The 22,635-nt window shown below is 47.4% G+C and overlaps 1 protein-coding gene across 1 annotated transcript; it reads right to left on the reverse strand.

Moving 5' to 3' along the window:
* Positions 1-1,248: 1,248 nt before the first annotated feature.
* On the reverse strand, positions 1,249-20,959 carry CLEC20A (C-type lectin domain containing 20A). Its single transcript, XM_049868439.1, has 8 exons — positions 20,882-20,959; positions 17,526-17,570; positions 11,076-11,441; positions 9,819-9,911; positions 7,373-8,140; positions 4,404-4,523; positions 3,480-3,565; positions 1,249-1,366 (listed from the first exon to the last, which is right to left on the reverse strand). The coding sequence occupies exons 1-8, from the start codon at positions 20,919-20,921 to the stop codon at positions 1,286-1,288; spliced, it is 1,599 nt and encodes a 532-aa protein (XP_049724396.1). The 5' UTR covers positions 20,922-20,959; the 3' UTR covers positions 1,249-1,285.
* Positions 20,960-22,635: the final 1,676 nt, after the last annotated feature.

A 22,635-nucleotide genomic window follows, 5' to 3' on the forward strand; every position in this document is an offset into this window, starting at 1 on the left:
TGTCATTTCTAAACTCCCAAGGGAGAAATTCTGATTCCTCATTCACCAAAAGGTTAAATACTAATTAACTCAAACCACTATCTTGCAGAAAAGTTAAAATAAATAGTAAAAGTTACATCTTGACTGGTGCTTAGACATTTCTTAGTTATATGATAATGAACTCGAGCAGACAGCAGCAGCACATTAACCTGAATCACACCTGTGAGGAATTTACTTTCTAAAATTTGATTTTTCTTTTTTTTTCCATCTCCAGGGCCTTAGTAAGAGTATGTTAATACACATGACTATTTTACAATGATAGCGCTAAATAATTTATTTTTTATTTCAAGAAAGAGAGATACACCTTAGAAAAACAAAACCCAAGATTTTATTTTATTTTTAAAGCCATATTTTTGTGCTGGTAGCACTTAGATTGTTCCATATGTGAGATCCATATTTGCATTTCATTACCTGGGTTTGTTCTAAAGAAGATTTATTTTTGTTCTGTGAATAATTTTTGACAGTTCTTGTACATGTACAGATATAGATACGTTTGAGGTCTTTTATTGATATTCCTACAAAGAATACAAATAAACTTTGACTTTAAACATTTCAGAGTAAACTTGCTAATGTACTTGAAATATTACTATCTTCTAGCATGTGTGTGGGTATTTACAATACTTGGAGAAAAACAAAGAAAGTATATGTAGAAACATCATTCTGAAGTTATATTTTAACACTGAGAACAATGTGCCCTAGAATTTCCCAATTTACTGGTAAGAAATACTTAAAGGACAAATAACTAGCATTCACATATATTGTATTATGCCAACACCCTTATAGAGTGCCTCATCCTGGAGACTTTTAAATCTCTTTAATAGCTTGTGGCTGGTAAAGACAGTCTCCTCCAGTTTATTTGGAAATGTGGCCCCACTTAGCTCTAATGCCCCAGATGGATATAAAGAAAGTTAAGATTGTTGATACTGGATTGGGTTTGTTTTCTCAAGATTTTGATGGTTTGGTTCCAGTTTTTTGTTCTTGTTTGTCATTCTCAAGGCTATTGTTCCCAAATACCTCATCTCCTGCTTTCCTGTTTCATTCTAGAGAATCCAGGGATGGAAGTTTCATATGTTGTTTTCTCCTGTGCTATTTTAAGGTCTGAAATTTAGGCATTTGGCTTTTTTTTTTTATATAGCATATCTGGAGTTATTTCTAATTCTTTTCTACTAGGAATTCAAAAACTAACATTCACTCAAAATCTAGGGATGATTGTGTGACAAGGAAACTCCCAGTCAGCAGACTTGTGCTATTTTCTGTTCACTTCAAAGCCGACCCATTTCAGTCTGAATTGCTCATGACCTAATTGAAGCTTTAAGACTTCTTGGATCTGGAACATCAAAAAAAGAGAAACTGTTGATGCTACCTTGTGATCTCCTAGGTACCTTAACCCTAAACTGTCTACCCCTCTAACTATCTACACCCTTTACTTTTTCACAGCCCTCTAGCTGCCTGCCTTATGTCATTAGCGCCTTCACCAATGGGCATCATTTGCACCTGGCACCAATTTTGTTAGGTTTTTTTTTAAGTTAAGTGGCAAAGGAGACTGAAACAAATGACTACATCAGTGGTTCTCAATCTTGACTGTTCATCAGAATCACTGGTGAGCTTAAAAAAAAAAAAAAAGGGTAGAGATGTCACCCATGCTCCACCCCTGAGCAATTAAATAAAATTTCTCTAAAGATTGAGCCTGTACTTTTTTTTTTTTTTTTAACCCCCACCCCCCAGGGAATTCAAACATCAAGGACGGTTAAGAACCACTAGTCCAAATAGAGCCCTGAGTACTCTGTGTGTGTCTGTTACAAAATTTTCTCTGACCCCATCCCTGGAACTGGGATAAATTGGCTACAGGTATTTTCTTGCCTTCTGTTTGAAATAAAAAATGCCCCTAAAACTGATAACCTGTACTCTACCTTCCTCCACACACACCTTTTCCCCCACCAACTGTATTCTTTAAATTGGTGAGGTGGAAATTCTTTTCGTTAATATAATCATTTATGGGATAGATTCCAAAAAAGCTAACCAGAAGATGGACTTTCCCATTTTGAGCCCGGTTTTCCCCTTGGCTGCAATTTAAAGCAGAAGGTAGATGATTTCTGGTTTGATGTCTGAAGCTTCAGTGAGTACACCCCTGAAGAGTGCCAAAGGGCCCAGGTAGACCAAACATAGGACATTTGACCTGAAGAAATCAACAAGTCAAGAACTCAAAATTTCCTTTTTTTCTCTCTCCCACCCCAGGAAGGGAAAAAATAATGTCTCTGATTCATTTGCTGTATTCCTGAAAACTGAAATTCCTAGACCAGGCTGCCATTAACCAGGGTATACCTGAGAGGGAGCCTGACTTTTATAGAGCTAAAATGCAGCATTACTCAACTCAAAAACTTATCAGATGCTGAATTGCATCATTTACACCTGCTCTTCCTTTAATAGCAAAATGCACTAAAAACTCTCCAGCCCCCTTCCCTTGGGATACACAAATGCACACACACACTACCATTCTTTCTAGAAACTTGAGTTTGTAAGATTTTTAGAATGAATGACCTGGGCAGTATTTCTTTGGCTTGTGAGTAAGTTGCAGCAAGCTAGCAGATTAATACTAATCTGTTTCCTTTTCTATAAAATTATGATTTTGGCAGGATACTCTATAGGAGGGTGCTCTCTAGCTCCGACATAATGATTTAAGTAAGAAATGTGCTCTTAGGCCATGTTCAAAGATCAGCTTGAAGTTTTTGCCACAGAATTTAGGAACAGTTCTTGGCTTGCATACTCTTATCCCACAATACTTTAAAAGAAAGAAGGGGGGGTGAAAAAAAAAAGACTGGAAAAAATGTATATTCAGAACACTGCAATAATAATGTTGATAAATGAAAAAAAAAAAAACCCGTTGCCGATTCCAACTCATAGCGACCCTATAGGACAGAGTAGAACTACCCCACGGGGTTTCCAAGGAGCAGCTGGTGGATTTGAACTGCCGACCAAACACTTAACCACAGCACCACCAGGGCTCCAGTGGTAATAGTAGCTAATGCTTATTGAGCACTTACTATGTGCCTGATAATTTACTACACACTTTATATGAAATATTTCATTTAACCATAGCACCAGCTATATGAGCTAGGTACTATTATTCCTGTTTATGAGGAAACAGGCTCAGAAAGGCCCCAGGTCAGATAACTAACGAGTGCAAAACTGAGACCCAAACTCAGATCCTTCTGACTATACTATCTTGATAAAGAAGAACTCTGGAAAAATGTTGGAGAGAGTAAGAAAAAGACCTGAAAAGCACATGAACCAGCATGTTGCCATGAACCAATGTGATGGCAGTGGGAACAAGACAAGCTAATTTTCCAAAGCTTTTTTCTTCATATATTGGTTTGGACAATATTTCCTCGCATTGTCAAGTCAGCTAACAGACTGAAATTAGAACTGGGCAGAAGTCTCACCTCTTTCAAAAACTGGTCTTTCATATCTTCTGGGTTCGCGAGAGTTGTAGTGTTAAAATCTGCTTTCAGGATTACAAAGGGGTGCCCTGAAAAAGAAAGTGCTACCTTGTTCAGATGGGAATTACCGACTTTTGAAACCTTCAAGTTCTTAGCAGTCAGAAGTGCCCATTGGACACCATAGCTGCTACCTAGTGATTTAGGATTTCAGAAATGAAGAAAAGAAACTGCTGAACAGGAGCATGCTCAACCACAATTAGGACCAATCTATAGAGTCTAGAAAGGAAAGAGTCCTATGCCTTGGGGTTACTTCTCCCCTCACAGCCTGGCCACCCATTAGGCAATTATTTTCTGTCTCTTCTGTATTTTCCTCTTTCCTTTTAATAAGTGTATGAAGTAGATGCTAAGCACCATGCTGGAAATATTCACTTCTCCCTGGGCCCACATTTCCAGAAGCTATCTCTAACCTGTAGGTAAGTTCTCTGGGCCTAAAAACAAACCCGGAGCCCTTTTGCTGACCTGGCCTTTGGCTGTGAGCCACCTGTTACCATCACAGGAACTACAACCTCATAATAGGACTACTTTATATTTGCATAGTATTATATTTACATAGCATAAAGTCCCTTTGCATAATTATCTCATTGGGTGTTCACAACCGTATGATGCAGGCAGGGTAGTTTTTACTATACTGCTTTTGCAGATGAGAAATCTGAGATTCTGAAGTGAGGAAACTTGCCCAAGCTTTCCCAGTAGTTGGTCACTGAGCTGGAACTAGAATCCATGACTGACTTCATTCCTATCCCTGTGCCCTTCCCCATGTTTACTGCTGTCTTTCATAAAAAGATCTCCAGTGCCCTGTGCTAAGGAATGGCTGTCCAGATTTACTGCTTGGCGTCGAGTGGGAACTTGTTAAACAGAAGCACTTACCTGATTCTGGTGCGGGTGTTGCTTGTTTAGACTCTGGGCTGTTAGATGAGCTCAAATGTTGGGCCTGAGTAGTAGCAGCTGTATCTCTTATATCAATGCCATTCTCTGCACTGGTCACAGCTACAGGAGGGGAAGGTAAAGGAGTTACAGCAGACACAGCTGAGGGCCAGACGGTCTGATGCTGGTGACCAGCCCTGAGCTGGAAAACAGGCATGAGCAGCCACTGCTCCATACACAATTGCAGAAACTATGGGGACGGGAAGCTCTGTCCCTGCCAACCCTTGACTTACTCCCACAGTTTCATGCACGCAGCCCTTGGATTTCTGTCCCACTGCCTGTGAAAAAGTGCCTGAAATCAAGATTTGAGGGTCTCTTGCAATATTATGAGGTTGGTTCTCAGTGTCAAATTTCTCCTTTCAGTAGTCCCCACCCCAAGAAACCCAATACCCTTATGTTGTCTACCACCTTCATAGAGGCCCCCACCATGGCACCCAGGACCACAGAGATCCCCACCAAGGGGAAGCACCTCAAAGTACTCCAAGCTCAGCCTCTTCCCCCAGCAGCCTCCTCTTCCTCTGTGTGGCCGTCCATGGAGACTCGCCACCCAGAGCCCCAGGCAGCCTCAGCCACTTCCTCACTCCCTCACTCCCTCATTCTTGCTTTCGGGTTCAATCAGTCACCAAAGTCCTGTCAATGCCTTGCAGATAACCCTTTTTTCCCCCCAAGTGTAGAAATAACCATATTGTTTTTGTGATATATTATTGTGAAATATTTAAGCATAAGTATCTCTTCCCCGACCCAGGGAAAACCACTGTTTAACAGTTTTTTATAGAGTACCTTTGCACACTTGATTTTTTAAATTTGAATGCGTAAAGATTTACCATATTCTCTTTAAAGGCTGCATAGTATTTCATCAAATGTACCATAACTTCTTTAACCAATTTGCTTTTGATGGACGTTAGATTGCTTCCAGTTTTTCACTGTAATAAACAATGCTGCAGCCAACAGCCCTGTGTAGGGGTGGTGCATATAGTATCCCTGTGTACTTTACACTGTTATTTCCCGAAGGGTAGGATTCCCGAATGAAAGGGTGTGCACATTTTGAAATTGACACACATTGCCAGAATGGTAGCAGCTGTTTACACTAAGACCCAGTGTCTGAGATTGCTGCTTTTCCATCATCATAACATTATCACTCTTAAATCTTTGCCAAACTGATATGTAAAAAAAATAATAAATTTTAAAAATGTATCTTGTTTTTAATTGGCATTTCTGATTCAGTGAGCAAAGCTAAGCATTTTAAAAATGTGTTTGTGTCTATATTTCTTGCGTTAACATCTCTTGGGAGCTTTCTGTAAAGTCAGCTCCCTCAACGTTGCTCCTCACTGCACTGCCCCACACCAGGCCTCAGCTCCACTCACTCAGCCCGTGCCATCATCTCCCACCACAGGCACTGCCAGTCTCTCCTCTCCTAGTCAGCGCCTCTCCAAGTTCCCCTCCTTTCCTCTTTCCCCACGGAAAATGCTGTAAAATTCTTTAATGGAATAAATGAACTTGTAAAATACAGAAACACAGAAGGGGGAACATCCATACATTCATCACCTGAATATAATCACTTAGCATTTTCACAAATTTCCTTCTGATCTTCTAAGCACAGATTGATGTTTCTTTTAAATATTGTGACTGTATCGCATGTGTAATGTTGAATCATGCTTTTTTCATTTTAAGCATTGTCCCATTTTATTATAGCTACTTCATTTCAGCAAACTCCAGATCTGAGCGTTTTGCTCACTTGCTACAAACCTCTGATGGCTTCCTTGACTACAGCATCAAGTCCTTCACAATTTGGCCCTAATTCTCCTTCTCCTCAACCACTGCCACACCCTCCCCCATCACATCAGTTTTCTTGCCATTCCCAAATCACACACTGTTACATCTGCCTGTCTTTGCCCAGAACCTTCTAGTCTTTGCTGCCCAGTGAAATCCTCCACTCCCTTTTGTCCAGTTACCACCTTCCTGGCAGAATGAACCACTTCAGCATGCTCACACTTTGAGTGCAGCACTTACCATACTGTCCTGGTTGTTCCTATGCCCACCTTCCCTGTTAGACTAAGCTCTTAAAACAGGGAACACCCTGTTCATCTTGGCATCCATAGTTCAGTGCCTTTTTCAGAACAGATAGGAAAGGATCATTGAATTAAACCACCTACCAATGTGCAAAGCAGTGTTCTAGGCCTGTGATGGATAACAGCGAGCATGCATAATCATTTACAATAGATAAAATAAGAAAGGGGCCAGCCCTGTCTATTGAATAAGGTAAGGAGAGAAATAGGAAGAATGAGTCACTAAACATTTCACTAGGGAATCAAATTTAAAACTGTGATTATTACCATTTATTCAGTACCTGCCAGATGCCAGGCCCTGAGAGAAGTACCTCATGAAGCTGATATTTTCTTCATTTTAAAGATAAGCAATGTGGAATTCAAAGAGGTTAGGGAACTCCCCTAAGGCCGCACAGTAAGTAGCAGAGTCAACATTCCAACCCTTGGCTGTTAAGACTCCTGTGCTTATGGCGAGAATACAGTGTCTCCCGATCACCTCCCCTCCCCACATCCACCCTAAATTATTACCATAAAGGCGAGGAGGATAAACTGGCGCTGGCTGGATAGAATCCCCTCTACAAACGCAAACCTATTGCCATCCAGTTGATTCTGACTCACAGTGACCCGATAGTACAGAGTGGAACTGCCCTTAGAGTTTCCAAGGAGCAGCTGGTGGATTCGAACTGCCAACCTTTTGGTTAGCAGCCTGGGTGGGCAACTTATGCCCCATCACACACCCCTCGCCCCCAACTCCCCGGCCCCTGGGCTGAGCTGGGCATGGCAGCCTGGGCCTTGCCTCCCTACCGAGGGGCCTGGTGCTGGGGCCTGGCAGGAGTGAAACCTCCTCTCAGTGACGCAGGTGGGCACCTGTTCCAGGCCCTGGCCGGCTCCCTGCTGTCTCCGGTCTGGTGGCCTGGCTCGGGGCTATCAACGCCTGGCGCGCGGTTGTTCTTTGGGGTGCGGCCTGGCTCCTTGGGCCCAAAGGCTCCAAGGAACTTTCTTCCATCCTCGGGGAGCTCTCTGGAGACTCGGGGCTGCGGAGTCCGCTGGATGTGGCCGATCCGGTGGGCGCCGCCACTGGTGGGGTTGCTAAGGCATCGCGGAGGGAGGTGAGCGAGGGGCCCCCTGTTGCCTCCCGCGGAGTCACCTGTCTGCGCTCAGTAGTGGGGTCCCCCAGGGCCGCGGGGACTGCAGCAGGGCTCGAAGCGGAGGCCACAGGACTTCTGGTTGCTTCCTGGGAAACAGTGGGGCTCGAAGCAGAGGCCACAGGAGTTCCGGTCAATTTCTGGGGGACAGTGGGGCTCGAAGAGGAGGCCACAGGAATTCTGGTCACTACCTGGGGGACAGCGGGGCTCCCTGGGGACGCAAGACCAGCTGGGCTCGAAGTGGAGGTCACAGGATTTCCGGTCACTTCCTGGGGGACAGTAAGCCTCCCTAGGGACGCAGAACCAGCGGGGCTTGGGGTCGTCGGGGTCGTCAGGGCCGCAGGGCCGGAGAACGCACTCTGGGCAGTGGCCAGCCGGGTCCCGGTCGCTTCCTCGGAAACCAAGGCGTTTAGCCGGGCCGTGGTGTCGGCTGAAGAGCTCAGTGCCTGTGTCCCTTGGGGCCAGGGAGCCGCGGAGCCGGCGATGGTCTCTAAACCAGGAGAGAATGGTGCTGTGGGACCCTCTGACCCCAAGACCCTTCCCCAAAACCCCCAAGACCCTGGCTGTGGCACCGAGCAGCCGGGGCAGAACACGCCAGAATGTACTGTGCGGGCCTCCTGGGTCCCCCAGGGCGCAGGGCAGAGGGAGGAGCCAACGGCCTGACTTCAGGTCCCTGCAGAGCCTGGGAAGTCCCAGGCCAACAGCTCTGTGGTCCTTCCAGGCGTGGCCCTGCCCACCCATTCCAGACGAGTGAGCAGGGTGGGCCTCCTCAATCAGCTAGGGCATCCAGGGAGGCCACTGGGCCTGGGGTAGCCAAGCGGGTGCCAGGTTAGGCCTTAGATGGGAAACAGAACAGACTCCTGCCCAGCTTCTGAACCAAATCTGACAGCACTGACCTGCTCCGGTGCTGTTGTCTTCAGGGTGAGCGTCATCTTCCTTAGCAACTCACAGAAGTTGCCCAGGAGCTGGGCCTTCACTCTCTCCAGTGCTAACCACCCCCCACCCCACCTGCAGCTCCTTCTGCCTGCACCCCTCACCCCACCCCACCCTTACTCCCCATTGTAATCTAAGGCCTACTCATCCTTCAAAACAGTTACAAAGTCACCTCCTCTAGGAACCCCTCCCAGTGATTACAGGGGCTTGGGACACTTCCCTTCTCTGTGTCCCCACCATGCCTGTGACCACGCTAAGCACAACACGGTTCTGTCATGAATCGTCTTCCCAGCTGGCTGCCAGCTTCTTCAGGAAAGGCCCTGCCTTTTCTTCCTGTATCCCCAGAATCCTACCAATGGCAGTCCCTCTGAGAGGGCAGAGACTCCATCAACATTAAATGCATGAGTTGATAAAGTTCTCTGCGAGCTTGAGCAAGCCTCCTATATTCTCTGTCCTCAAAAAAAACAATAATGCCTTTGTCTGACGTAGGCATCTGTAAGGAGGCCAGGAGAACTGTGGTTTTGCACTCAATTACCCTAGTTAGTTTCAGAACTCTTGGGAAGCAAAATGAGATGATAACTGTGAAGATGTTTCAGGAATTTTTTACATGCTATAGGAACGCTGTCATAGGAAAGGAGGTGGAAAAAGAGCACTGGGGACCACAGGAAAGGGAGCTAGAGTCTGGCTTCTAAACACTGTCAGAGGAAGCCTTTCCTGAGGGCTACGTCCCCATGTGCAGTCCCAACAACTTATCCCTCATCTTCTCTCTACTTCAAAGGAGCCACACTTGGAAGAGGCTTTAACATGCATCTCTATCCTGCTTCCCTCTCTGGGTACTGAACCTCAAAGACATCTCTGATGATTTTTCCTCAGGGCCCTCTTAGCCAGGCCAGGCCCTCATCACCTCATGGAAGAGACTTCCTGCCCTCTCCTGGCTCTGGAGCTGCAGGTTCAGTGGCCCAATTCAGGGATGGGGAGGTTGATTATAACAGCCCCCTCTTCCCTCTCCCATCCCCAGCCGACCAACATCCTGGGGGAGGAGAGGGAAATCCTCTGCATAACAGCCCTTGGCTGCCGCCCAGTTGGCTCGCCCCTTTTCTGGCCTCTCCACTGGCCCTTCTGAGAGGGGTGCCATGGGCCTGCCCTGGGCTGCTGTATGCCAGCCTGGAGATCCCAAGATCCAGCCAAGAACAGGTTTAAAACATCTATACAGAAGAGAAAATAGTGGTGTATACTTGGCCTGGGAGTTGTCCACACAGTATCTTCCGTGCAGGGAGTGAGAGAGAGCGGAGGGAGTTCTGCCGACTCCCGGTGTCCGATAGAGGGATCTGCCGGAAAATATGGAGAGTGAGCATGCAGGCAGCGTTGATGCGGGACACACAGCTCCCTGAGGTCTGGAGCACCTAATGGGCTATGGGGCCTGTGAGAAGTCACACCAGCACGCATGGCCCAACCTCCCACCACATTAAGCCCACCCAGGAGGATGGCTTTGATTGCACAGCTACAGTGTGCCAGTCACTGGGGTGAGCATTTTCAGTCTTTAATCCTCACTGTGGCCCTTTAAGGGAGGAACTACTATTCCCATTTTACAGATAAGGGTCTTGATCTCATCAAATCCAAAACACAAAAGGAAACAGCCAAGAATAGGCAATTCCACAGAGACAAAGAGTAGATTGGTGGTTGCCAGCAGCCAAGGGGCAGGGAATGGAGAGTGACTATCTTCGGGCATGGGGTTTCTTTTGGAGGTAACAAAAATGTCCTAAAATTAGATAGTGGTGATTGTTGCACAACTCTGTGAATACACTAAAAACCACTAAATAATTTACCCTTTAAAAGGATGGATTTTATGTTAAGTGAATTATATCTCAATAAAGCTATGATTAAGAAGGAAGGAAGGCAAAGAGGGAGGGAGAAAAAAGCAGGATGAAGCCTGTTGCCTGGGAGACATGTTATACCCAAGACCCAGCATGTATCTGGATCCCGTGCATTTATAATGACAATAAGAATGATAATAATTAATATCTGTTGGTGTCTACTCTGTGCCAGTTTCTCCACTAGGCCCTTTACATTCCCTCTCTTACTCAGTGTTCAAGCCATCCTATGAGGTGCGTGTTAGCACTCCCACTTGTTAAATATATTTTCCAGATGAGGAAAAGGAGGCTCAGAGATACCGCTCATCTGATTTCTAGCCAGAGGTAAAGTCTGTCTGATTCCAAACCCAGGCTCTTCACCACTTCACTGTCCTATGACCAACTGCTGTTGCTAATTGATAATACCCCAAGGCAAGATGGGGTTCCATTCCATTCTCTAAAGATCCCCCAGAATTACAATAGCACAACTTCCTCCCAAGTTTACAGTACAAGGGTCTCAGGACCCTGCTTCAGAATTCAGTACCCTCAGAGTCTAGAAGTGCTTTCTTAGGCCACGTAAATCCCTTTCCCACCCCCTTGTAGCTTTGGTGGACCAGTCCAGAGGGGTGGACTGTCACTCACCATAGAAGCAGATAAAAGGTTGCAGGGAAGAGCAGGTCACTGAGTAAACCATGGGAGTGAAGCGTGCGTAAGTGCGGAACCCGGCACACAGTCCTGTCATGAACTCCGGCACCTGCAGCCAGGTGGGGATGCTGGTGCCCAAGCCGCTGGACCAGCTCAGAGACTTGGAGGCTGGGTTGAAGTAGAGGCCAATCCAGGCCTCGAACTCATTCGTGATGGACCTCAAGGCCTTCTTGTCCGCCTCGTCAGTCACGTTCTGCAGGTCGGCCAGGTCCGTGTAGTGTCTGCGGCAGTGTATCAGGGCTGAGAGCCATGTCATTTCTTGGTTAAACCGTGTGAAGGTCTTCTGGCCGATCTGGACCTCAACTGGGGGGCAAAAAACATGGGTACCATAGGCCTGAGGCCCTGAATCTCAAACAGCCCAGGCCTCATAGCCCCCAGGGTCAGAATTCTGGCCTGAATCCCACACTTGTCAAACCTTGTCTAACCTTGGGTGTTAGGTTTGATGAAAGCCACGAGTCTATAGGCAGACTAAATACCAGTCTGGGACAATGATGAGATATCATAGCAGCAGCTAAGGGAAAAAACAGTAGGGGAAGCAAGGACTAAAAGCTCTCCTCAAAGCTGTATGGCCTTGGTAGGATACATCTCAATTTCTTATCTGTGCAGTGGGGATAATAATACTATGAGTTTAGGATTAAGTGAAATGCGTATATAAAAGTTTAGCGCAGTGCTTGTAGATAGTACTTAATACGATGATAGTTACAACCTTGGATGGTACAAGCCATTAACATGCTCAGTCGCTAACCGAAAGGTTGGAGGTTCAAGTCCACCCAGTGGTGCCTCAGAAGAAAGGCCTGGCAATCTACTTCTGAAAAATCAGCCATTGAAAACCCTATGGAGCACAGTTCTATTCTGACACACATGGGGTCGCTGTGAGTTGGAATCAACTAGACAGCAACTGGCTTTTTAATGTTGGAGAGGAGGATAATTATGGTTTGGAGTCAACTTCATTTGTGATTCCCTGGGGCTGTGACCACCTCACTTAGCAGAGGGCTGAGGCAGAATAGAGGTCAGAGGAAATGTGTGAAGTTCCTAGGCTCACAATGCCAGGAGAGCCAAGGAAAAGGGGAGGCTGGTGAGGGACAGACTTGGTGGGGCAGGAGGCAGAGCAGGCCTGACTTCGGTGGGGCTAAGACAGAGATGCTGGCCTCCCATGGCTTCTGCCTCTAGTCTCTGCCCCAGGCTGGGCTGTGCAGGGTCTCCTGGGGCTCAGCGAGGCCCAGCTGCCTGCCCAGGTTCAGGCCTGCCTCAGAGGCTCCATACAAGCCACGGGAGTCATTCTAAACCATGGATGTCTGAAAAGAATGTGAACAGCTTGTGGCCGCGACCTGAGGTACTGGTTGCCGAGATCTGGCTAAAGGAAACACCCATATCTTCAGAAGTGGCAGTCGCATCCTCACATTCAAATGGGACCTCCAAAACCCCTGACGTGTGCTGTTCATCTGAGCCCATCCAGATTTGACTAATATTTCCTGAATATTTTCTCTTCCTAAACTGTTAAATATATATATATGTGTGTATATATGTATATTACCCTTTATTAAGCCTTTATCAAGCATCTAGTACATGCCGGCCCTGAGCTATGCGTGTGGCAGACGCCGTCTTTCTTAATCCTCACTGTCGTTCAGAAAAGTAGGTATTATTAACCTTATTTCATGGATGAGGACAAGGAGGATGAAGAAGACCATGTGCCTTGCCTAAGCTCGGCCACAGTAAGTGGGAAGCGAGATTCAAATGCAGGTCGGCCTGCCTTGGAAGACTGTGCCATTGTCACTCATAACATGCAGAAGATCCGCTGTACAAAGCAGATGGGTTAAGGAGTAATTGTGTATCTATAAAGGGTATTTTCTTCATCATAGAATTTGTCTATAGCAGACATAAAGAAACTTAAAAAAAAAATTTTTTTAATTCCAGAGGGGGGAAATTGAGAGCAAACTCCCCCTCACCAAGTAGACAGCTGATGCCTGGCAGTGGGGGTGCCAGCCCCCAGGTCTCTTGGGTGGGGGCACCTGGAACACAGGGAGGTAGCCTGAATGTCGAGACCTTGAGCAGAGACCACCTGCATAATGGAGGCATTGGTCCCCTCCATGGGCTTCAGCTGGGAGCAGTAGAGCCTGAGACCCCTCAGGGACAAGCAGACAGGCTGGGGTGGAGGGAGTTGCGGGGCCCAGGTGTAGTGCTTCTGCCAGCTGGTCCAGGTGGGCAAGTATAAGGCAAATAGAGCCAAAGACCCAGAAAAGGGAAGGCAGAGTAGGTGTGTACCTGGCTTGGGAGAGACAGCCAGGCAGAAAGTGGGCTCCAAGGAGATCCTGGGCCCTATGGCAGCGTCTATAAGACAGAAAGAGGACCACACATCACGGGATGTGAGGCGGGATCTTCTGCAGGCACCAGCAGCTGCCAAGTCAAAGCCAGAAAAGCCCAGCTCAAGGGTGAAGAGGCTTATTCAACAAATGATATTGAAGACCTATTGTGGGGCAGAAGGAGTCCCAATGGCACAGTGGTTAAGTGCTCAGCTGCTAACCAAAAGATCAGTGGTTAGAACTCACCAGCCGCTCCACATAAAAGTGTGCAACCTTGGAAACCCCATGGGTCAGTCAGTTCTACTCTGTCCTATAGGGTTGCTACGAGTCAGAATCGACTCGACAGCAATGGGTTTGGTGTGGTTTTTTTTTTGCCAGGCAGTCGCTATTCTAAAACCTAAAAAAGTCAAACCAGCAGCCATCAAGCCAGTTCCAACTTATGACAACCCCTTGTGTATCAGAGTAGAACTGTGCTCTCTGGGGTTTTCATTGGCTGATTTTTTGGAAGCAGATCACCAGGCCTTTCTTTCAAGGCACCTCTGGGCGAGTTCCAACTGCCAACCTTTCAGCTAGTAGTGGAGTACTTAACTGTGTCATCCAGAGACTCCAACATTTTGGTCAGCAGCTGAGTGTGTTAACCATTGCACATAACCATTGCACCATCCAGAGACTCAGACGCTATTCTGTTGTGTGCCATTGAGTTGATTCCAACTCATACTACTCTATACTAGGAGCTGGGAAAATGGCAGAGATAAGACAAGCAGGGTTCCTGCTCTTGAAGAGTTTACCTTCCATGGGGCTGAGGTGGTGACAAACAACAAACTCTAATTTTGGTTAGTATTCTGATGGTGCCGTTAAGGGCATAAAGCAAAGCGAAGCATGAAGTGAGATGATGCTCTGGATGAAGAGCTGAGGAAGGCTTCTCTGAAGAGGAGGGATCTGGACTGAGCAGAGGGGATATGAGAAGCAGCCAGCCTTGTCAAGAGGCAGGGAGGAGTATCCACAGCAGAGGGACAACAAGGACAAAGGCCCAAAGGTGGGAATGAGCTGTGTATGTTTGAGGAGCAGAAAGAAGTCAGTGCAGTTGGGGAGAGAGATGGGGATGAGCCAGAGGAATCAGACAGGCCTGGTTTGCTACAAAAAAAAGGATGTTATTCCAAGTGCAATGGAAACCTCTGAGTATGTTTAGGCAAAGTAGTCTGATTTACATTTTTAAGCTCACTCTGTGTAGAGAACAGACTGTAAGGGGATGAAGGAAAGACTGTGGGGCTTGGCCTAAATACTGGTGGAGGACATGGAGAGATGAAGAGAGTGGGTGAGGTCAGGACAGGTTTTGGTGGAGTCCTAAGACACCAGAGGGAGTAGGGAAAGTACCCCATAGACAGCCCTTCCCTTGTGGGCTCCCCTTTCCAGGAATACTCACCACCCCTGGAAATCTCTTTACTCACTTAGAGACCCAGAGTTCAAACCTCAGCCACCATAGGTTACATTCCAAGGCCCCTGAGATGGGCTAGTGACAGGTATGATGTGGCCATGACTTGAGGACACATCAGATTGGCCCTTCCTGCCCCTATTTGGAGACCTGGTGGTGGAGTGGTTAAGAGCTCAGCTGCTAACCAAAAGACTGTCAGTTCGAATCCACTAGCTGCTCCTAGGAAACCCTATGGGGCAGCTCTACTGTTTCCTGTAGGGCTGCTATGAGTTGGAATCGACTCGACAACAATGGGTAATGGGCCCCTATGTGAAGGGTGGGGGTGTTGGGCTGAACCTTGACTGAAGAAAGAAAAGCAGAAAGTGGCACTTTACCAGCAAAGTGCTATCCAGTCTATAACTGTCCCTCTGTGTGATCCCAGCATCTTCACAGACTGCCAGGGGCAAGGAGGGACCAGCTGGAGTACAAGGAAGTCGCTCACATCCATCTGGTTCCCTGGAAGCAGAAGTTCCCCCAGAGTGGCTGTTTCACTCTCCCCACTCGCATTCAGACATAAGACCATGCCCTGTGGTTTGTGGAAGGCAGGGAGACAGGCCTTAAATTCTGCTGCCCATCTCTGCATGGTACGGATCAGCCCCCTGCTGCATTTCCCTTTCTCCTTCCTTTCTTTTTCCTCTTTCTCCAAATCCTTAACTGGCAGAAAGAGGGAACATAGTGGAACATTTTGGATTTTACTTTTTTCTCTACCCTGATTACACACATTTCTCTGATGGGGTCTTGGGAATGCGGGGTGGGGGTGGGCAGAGGAGATAGAATGTAAGGCCACAATGAGGAAGTGATATAGCAAAAGGAGTAAGGTAATGTCAGCTGAGATTCCTGGGTGGCACAAACGATTTTCACTTGGTGGGTAATTGAAAAGTTGGCAGTTCAAACCCACCCAGTGGCACCACAGAAGAAAAGGTCTGGCAATTTGCTTCTGTAAAGATTATAACCAAGAAAGCCCCATGGAGTAGTTCTACTCTGTAACACATGGGGTCACCATGAGTCAGAATCAACTTGACAGCACAAGACAACAACAATAGTCAGTTGTCTTCTGAAAGACGTAAAGCTTCTCTCTCTCTCTTTCTCTCATTTGCTCCTGCAAAGCTGGGGCGTTCCCTGGGGGGAAGACCAGGCCCTGAATATGACTCGACACACCATAGTAGCAAGTGAAGGGCTTCTGTTCCATCCACAAGGCGGTCCCCAGTGAAGGGGTGGCAGCAGAATACATACTGGTGCATCACAGGCAGCAGGCTCCACACTGGGAGGGTAAAGGTGGAGCCGCTGGACCAGCTCAGGCCATTAATGTTCACATTCAAGTAGAGACCAACCCACATGTCGGCGTAGCTCAAGGTGGAGTAGATGGACATTATGGCACCCAGGCTGTTCAAATTCTGTAGGTCAGCGAGGTCTGTGTGGTGCACCTGGCAGTGCCACAGGGCCTTATACAAGTTCAGCAACTTCTCCACCCCAAAGAAGGTCTTGTTGCTGCTGCTCACCAGCTTCCAGGCTGGGGCTGGAGAGGCCTAGTTACCACATAGCCCCCACCCCACTCCCTAGTCCCCAAAGAGCTTTTGGCCAGGGCTGGGCCTCTCTAGCCTCCTCTCCTACTCTGCACCTCACCGCCTGCTCTAAAGTTGCATCTTGCTCTGCCTTCTGGCCTTCCTGCAAGGTGCTCCATTGGCCTGGAAGAGCTAGCCAACCCCACCTGCTCTCTCAACTCCCTCACTCCCCCATCCCTTTGCTCAACTAACTCCTTGCCCCTGACCCTATCCTTGTGTCCTTCCTGCATGCTGCAATAGTGCTTTGATAGTGTGTAACAACAATAGATAAGGTATACTGAGTGCTTGTTATGTGCCATCAGATCATTGAATCCTTCCAGTAACTCCCTATGGTAGACATCACTTACAATACCTGTTTTACAAATGAAGAAATCGAGTCACAAAGTTGGGTGACTTGGCCAATGTCACCCTGTTGGGAAGGGGTACAGCCAAGACTCAAGGACCCTAGGTGGGACTGCCCCTGTGTCAGGAACTCAAAACTGGGCTGCGCATTAGAATCACCCTGGGGAGCTTTTCAAATATACCTGTGCCCAGGCCCACCCTAGATCAAGGTCTGACTATCTGTGGATCAAACTGGGTCTAGGAAACTTGGGGGCAAAGTCAAGACTTACTCATCATTATATTCCAGTGCCAGGACAATGCCAGGCACGTCAGAAGGGTTCTCAATGTGCTGAGTGAATGAATGAATGAGTGAACAAAGTAATGAGTGACTCAAACATCCCCTAGGAGCCAACCCCAAGCTCCAAGACCTCAATGTTCACTTCCTTCCTTTCACTCCACGGCCTTGTATCGGTCCCAGCAAAGGAGCAGAGGTCAAAGGCTTCTGGGCCCTGCCCAGCTCCTGCCTGTGAGGGATGCAGAGAGAAAGAGATCTTGGGGTGCTAGGCCTTAAAGTACCAGCTTCTAGGCCAGATACGCTAGGAACGAACATAAGACTCTGGAGACTGAACATACAAAGTGAAAAGAATGGGCACCACTGAGGTGGTGGGGGGTGCGAGCATGGAAAAGGGCTGACCAGGCTCTTGCCAAAAAGAATCAAATTTCTCATACCCACCGGACTCCAAGATGCTGCCCGTTGCCAAGAAAATGTGGAGGAGCCCTGTGCCAGAGAAAAGGAATAGGAAAAATTAGTTTTTCTTACTATGTTACTCACTTTGATATTTTTTGTTCAACCTTGTTTAATTTTTCTTTTCTTTTTTTTTTTTTTTTTTATTAATGACTGGCTGTGACCCACTAAATTGATTTTCTGACCTGTTGTTGTTGTTGTTAGATGCTGTCGAGTCGGTTCCAACTCATAGCGACCCTATGCACAACAGAACGAAACACTGCCTGGTCCTGAGCCATCCTCACAATTGTTGTTATGCTTGAGCTCATTGTTGCAGCCACTGTGTCAATCCAACTCGTTGAGGGTCTTCCTCTTTTCTGCTGACCCTGTGCTCTGCCAAGCATGATGTCCTTCTCCAGGGACTGATCCCTTCTGACAACATGTCCAAAGTATTTAAGATGCAGTCTCACCATCCTTACTTCTAAGGAGCGTTCTGGTTGTACTTCTTCCAAGACGGATTTGTTCGTTCTTTTGGCAGTCCATGGTATATTCAATATTCTTCGCCAACACCACAATTCAAAGGCATCAATTCTTCTTTGGTCTTCCTTATTCATTGTCTAGCTTTCACATGCATATGATGCGATTGAAAATACCATGGCTTGGGTCGGGTGCACCTTAGTCTTCAGGGTGACATCTTTGCTCTTCAACACTTTAAAGAGGTCCTTTGCAGCAGATTTACCCAATGCAATGTGTCTTTTGATTTCTTGACTACTGCTTCCATGGCTGTTGACTGTGGATCCAAGTAAAACGAAATCCTCGACAACTTCAATCTTTTCTCCGTTTATGATGATGTTGCTCATGGGTCCAGTTGTGAGGATTTTTGTTTTCTTTATGTTGATGTGCAATGCATACTGAAGGCTGTGGTCTGTGCTTCAAGCCCTCTTCACTTTCAGCTAGCAAGGTTGTGTCATATGCATAATGCAGGTTGTTAATGAGTCTTCCTCCAATCCTGATGCCCCGTTCTTCTTCATATAGTCCAGCTTCTCGGATTATTTGCTCAGCATACAGATTGAATAGGTATGGTGAAAGAATACAACCCTGACGCACACCTTTCCTGACTTTAAACCAATCAGCATCCCCTTGTTCTGTCTGAACAACTGCCTCTTGATCTATGTAAAGGTTCTTCATGAGCACAGTTAAGTGTTCTGGAATTCCCATTCTTCGCAATGTTATCCGTAATTTGTTATGATCCACACAGTCAAATGCCTTTCCATAGTCAATAAAACACAGGTAAACATCCTTCTGGTATTCTCTGCTTTCAGCCAGGATCCATCTGACATCAGCAAGGATATCCCTGGTTTCACACCCTCTTCTGAAACCAGCCTGAATTTCTGGCAGTTCCCTGTGAATATACTGCTGCAGCCATTTTTGAATGAGCTTTAGCAAAATTTTGCCTGCATGTGATATTAATGATAAAAAAAAAATGATATTGTTCTATAATTCCCATATTCGGTTGGATCACCTTTCTTAGGAATAGGCATATATATGGATCTCTTCCAGTCAGTTGGCCAGGAAGCTGCCTTCCATATTTCTTGGCAAAGACGAGTGAGCACCTCCAGTGCTGCATCTGTTTGTTGAAATATCTCAGTTGATATTCCATCAATTCCTAGAGCCTTGTTTTTCACCAATTCCTTCAGAGAAGCTTGGACTTCTTCCTTCAGTACCATTGGTTCCTGATCGCAATGGGTCAGAATTCATAGCTCGAAAAACTGCCCCTGTGGATCCCAGGGCTTTAAGCAGTATCTATGTGCCGACAACCTCCACATCTCTCCCTCCACCTCTGAGCTCCAGCTTGTGTGTCTATTTGGGATCAGCACATAGAGTCACCCTGCCATCCTGTTCTATCTCTAGTCTTCCCAGCTCATTAGGTAGCACCCCTCACCACAGGTGCTCAAGTCACAACCCAGGAGTCTTCCTTGGTCTTTCCTTCTCTCATTCTGGGCGTCTAATTAAACAGCGGGTCTTCTCAGTTCTCCATCAGCATGCATCTTGAACCTGCCCCCTTCTTTCCATGCTTACTGCCCCCTGCTCCCAGTCACCACCCTCTCACCCAGATGGACAACAGTGGTCCCTGACAGGTCTCTCTTCTTCTACTCTTGGCCATCTCAATACATTCCCGACCCCACAGGCAGAATGAGATTTCTAGGGCATCTGCCACGTCATCGCTCCCACAGGTTCCCATTGCACTTACAATTCTCCATCCCTGACCAGAGCCCACGAGGCCCTGAGTGACCTGGGCCCTGCTTTCCCAGGAGACCTTCTCCCCCTCATGCACTGATTTCCAACCATACAGGCTTCTTTCTCTTCCTCACACACAGCAGAGTCATCCACTGCCTAGGGCTTTCTTTGGTTTTATTCCTCGCTCTTCCTTTGCTCGGCTCAAATCTTCTCAGAAAAACCTTCCCACCCCCTGATCTAAGGAATCCTCCACGACACAACACCTCTTCCTCGTTAATCTCCTTCCGGTCACCCTGATCATTTCCTTCATTGCATTGATCCCATTCTGTAATTATCTTGTTTAATATCTTCTTGCTAAGTGTCATTAACCCCCACTAGAATGTAAACTTTGTAAAGTCAGGGACTGTTTCTGACTGGTACATCGTTATTGTTGTTAGCTACTGTCTAGTTATCTCCTGACTCATGGTGATCCCATGCACAATGGAGTAAAAAGCTACCTAGTCTCGTACCATCTCCATAATCAGTTGTAGGTCAGACTCTTGTGCTCCACAGGGCTTTCACTGGCTAATTTTCAGAAGTAGATCACCTGGGCTTTCTTCCGAATCCATTTTAGTCTGGAAGCTCCACTGAGACCTGTTCAGCATCATAACAACACCCAAACCTCCACTAACAGATGGATGGTGGCTGTGAATAAGGTACATTGGCTGGGAATCAAACCCGGGTCTCCCACATGGAAGGTGAGAATTCTACCCCTGAATCATCAGTGCCTCATGGCTGGTATATACTAGGTACTTCATAAGTGTTTGTTGGTTAAGTGAAGAAATGAAGGAGTAAAATTATACTGTAGAACAGTAAACCCTGGCTCTTGACCCTGGACCCATGGATATGTGAGGCAGGGAGGGGCCGAGGTAGAGCCCAGCCAGTTGCAAAGGGCAGCAAGAAGGAGAAAGGTGGCTGACGCTTCTTGTATCTGCCTCTGGACTGATGATTAAGAAACATTCATTTTTTCCCCACTTTTATTCCCTTCAACCTCAAAATCTAGGAGCCTCAGGTGAGAGACACCTCCACCTTCTCCCACTAGGGACCTAAGAATACGTGGCGCCCACATGCCGGCTGCCCGGCCTCACCTGTGGAGGAGAGGAAGAGTGGCAGGCCCCAGGCCAGCATAGCGGAGACGTGGATGGTGGGTGGCAGCAGGAGGCTGGCTGCACTGTGTAAAGGCTCCCGCCTCTGGCAGAAGCTGTGCCTGGTCCTCTGGTCATTTCTTCCTTGTTCTCCACTCCCCTCTTTCCTGCCCGAACTGACCAATTTCCCTAAACAAATACTTACTCAGCGCCTACTGCACACTAGTCACTGGGTTTGGTGCTGGGGGTTCAGACAGAGTAAAACAGAAAAAGATCCCCGTTGTCCTGCCACGTATAGGGAAGACAACATTGACCAGGAGTTAACAAAGCAAAGGCAGGGAGAAGCCCAGCTTTGGGCCTGCTGTGTGGGTGGGGTGGGGGTAGGAGGTTGGGGGGAGGGAGGTCAGTAGGGTGGCAGAGAGCAGGGCCAGGTTAGACCCCCATGTCCCCAAGGGCCACGAGATCAAGAAAGGGAGTGGACTGAGAGGGAAGAGGGGCCTGAGGTGGTAGAAAGCCAGGCTTTGCTAGATTGCCCCTCCTCCCCACCCTCCCAACACCACCAGGGAGATGCTAGCATTATCTGCAGTGTACAGATGAGAGAGCTGGGGCTCGAAGAAGTGAAATAACTTGCTCAAGACTACATGGCAGGAAGTAGCAGGCCAGCAATTCAAGCATCAGGTCACCAAAAAGCACGAGGTGGGGAGGGGAGGGAACTCCCAAGTCCTGCTTCAGCCATGCCTATGGCCGCCCTAGTCTAGGCTCCAGCTGCCCCTTAAGCACACAGAGTAGGGGACTTTCTCTGAGAACCAAGAAATCCCCACAGGACTCCCTCTCTCCCCCAGCATCCTGTTTACGCCTAGAGCCCTTCCATTCCCTGAAGGGCTCAGCTGTTAGAAACCACAGCCAGGAAGAATCTCTTTTTTTCTGCCCTCTGCTCCTTCATACCCATCCCTGAGGCCCTGGGTACACAGAACAGCCCCTCTGCTTGCATGGTTGAAAGAGAAAGGGGAAAAATGCTAATGCCTCAGAAATAATGTCCCTTCACAGAGTCCTCTTGTGCAGGAATGACCTCAGATGACCTCACCCCAGTGACAGAGGCCTTTGTGCCAGGGTCTCTCAGGGCCACTCTCTGGGGACAGAAGGCAACCTGATAATCTTGGCCTAGAATATACCACCCCTGCAGGGGACCCTTTCATTCCACCAGCCACCCAGTCACCATTCAAGCTGCTTGGATTCAGGGTCCTGCTAGGCTTAGAGAGCTGAGATGACTGGGAATGAGAGGGCCTCAGGGGGAAGGGCAGCCAGGATGTGTGGCCTCTGAGAGCCAGGAAGGAGCACAGCGGCTTTCAGAGGGCAGCACCTAGCACTCTGGGTGCTTGAAGTTCAATATGCATTTCTCTTTTCTCCATCTAGACTGAACTCCTTCAGACCAAGGGCTGCTCAACCCATACCAAGTACAGAGGATCTCCCCAATAAGTAGTAGGTGCTGTTGTTATTATAGTGAGGCAGTGGTGGTTTGGTGGTAGAATTCTCACCTTCCATGCAGCAGACCTGGGTTCAATTCCCAGCCAACGCACTTCATACACAGCCACCGCCTGTCTGTCAATGGGGGCTTTCATGTTGCTATGATCATGTTTCAGTGGAGCTTCCAGAGTAGGAAAGGCCTGGCAATCTACTTCCAAAACTCAGCTAATGGAAAACCTTGTGGATCACAAAGGTCTGATCCCCAGCTGATCACAGGGATGGTGAAGGACCAG

The sequence above is a fragment of the Elephas maximus genome, chromosome 24, assembly GCF_024166365.1.
Source record: "Elephas maximus indicus isolate mEleMax1 chromosome 24, mEleMax1 primary haplotype, whole genome shotgun sequence".
NCBI lineage: Eukaryota > Metazoa > Chordata > Mammalia > Proboscidea > Elephantidae > Elephas > Elephas maximus.

What these genes read in the sequence shown, in the direction of transcription:
- CLEC20A (XM_049868439.1), bottom strand. Translation starts at nt 20,921, where the DNA reads ATGCTGGCCTGGGGCCTGCCACTCTTCCTCTCCTCCACAG. An exon ending in ACTCTTCCTCTCCTCCACAG is followed by an intron (nt 17,571 to 20,881) that starts GTGAGGCCGGGC and finishes TCTCTGGCACAG; the next exon opens with GGCTCCTCCACATTTTCTTG. An exon ending in AAGACCAGTTTTTGAAAGAG is followed by an intron (nt 1,367 to 3,479) that starts GTGAGACTTCTG and finishes TTGATGTTCCAG; the next exon opens with ATCCAAGAAGTCTTAAAGCT.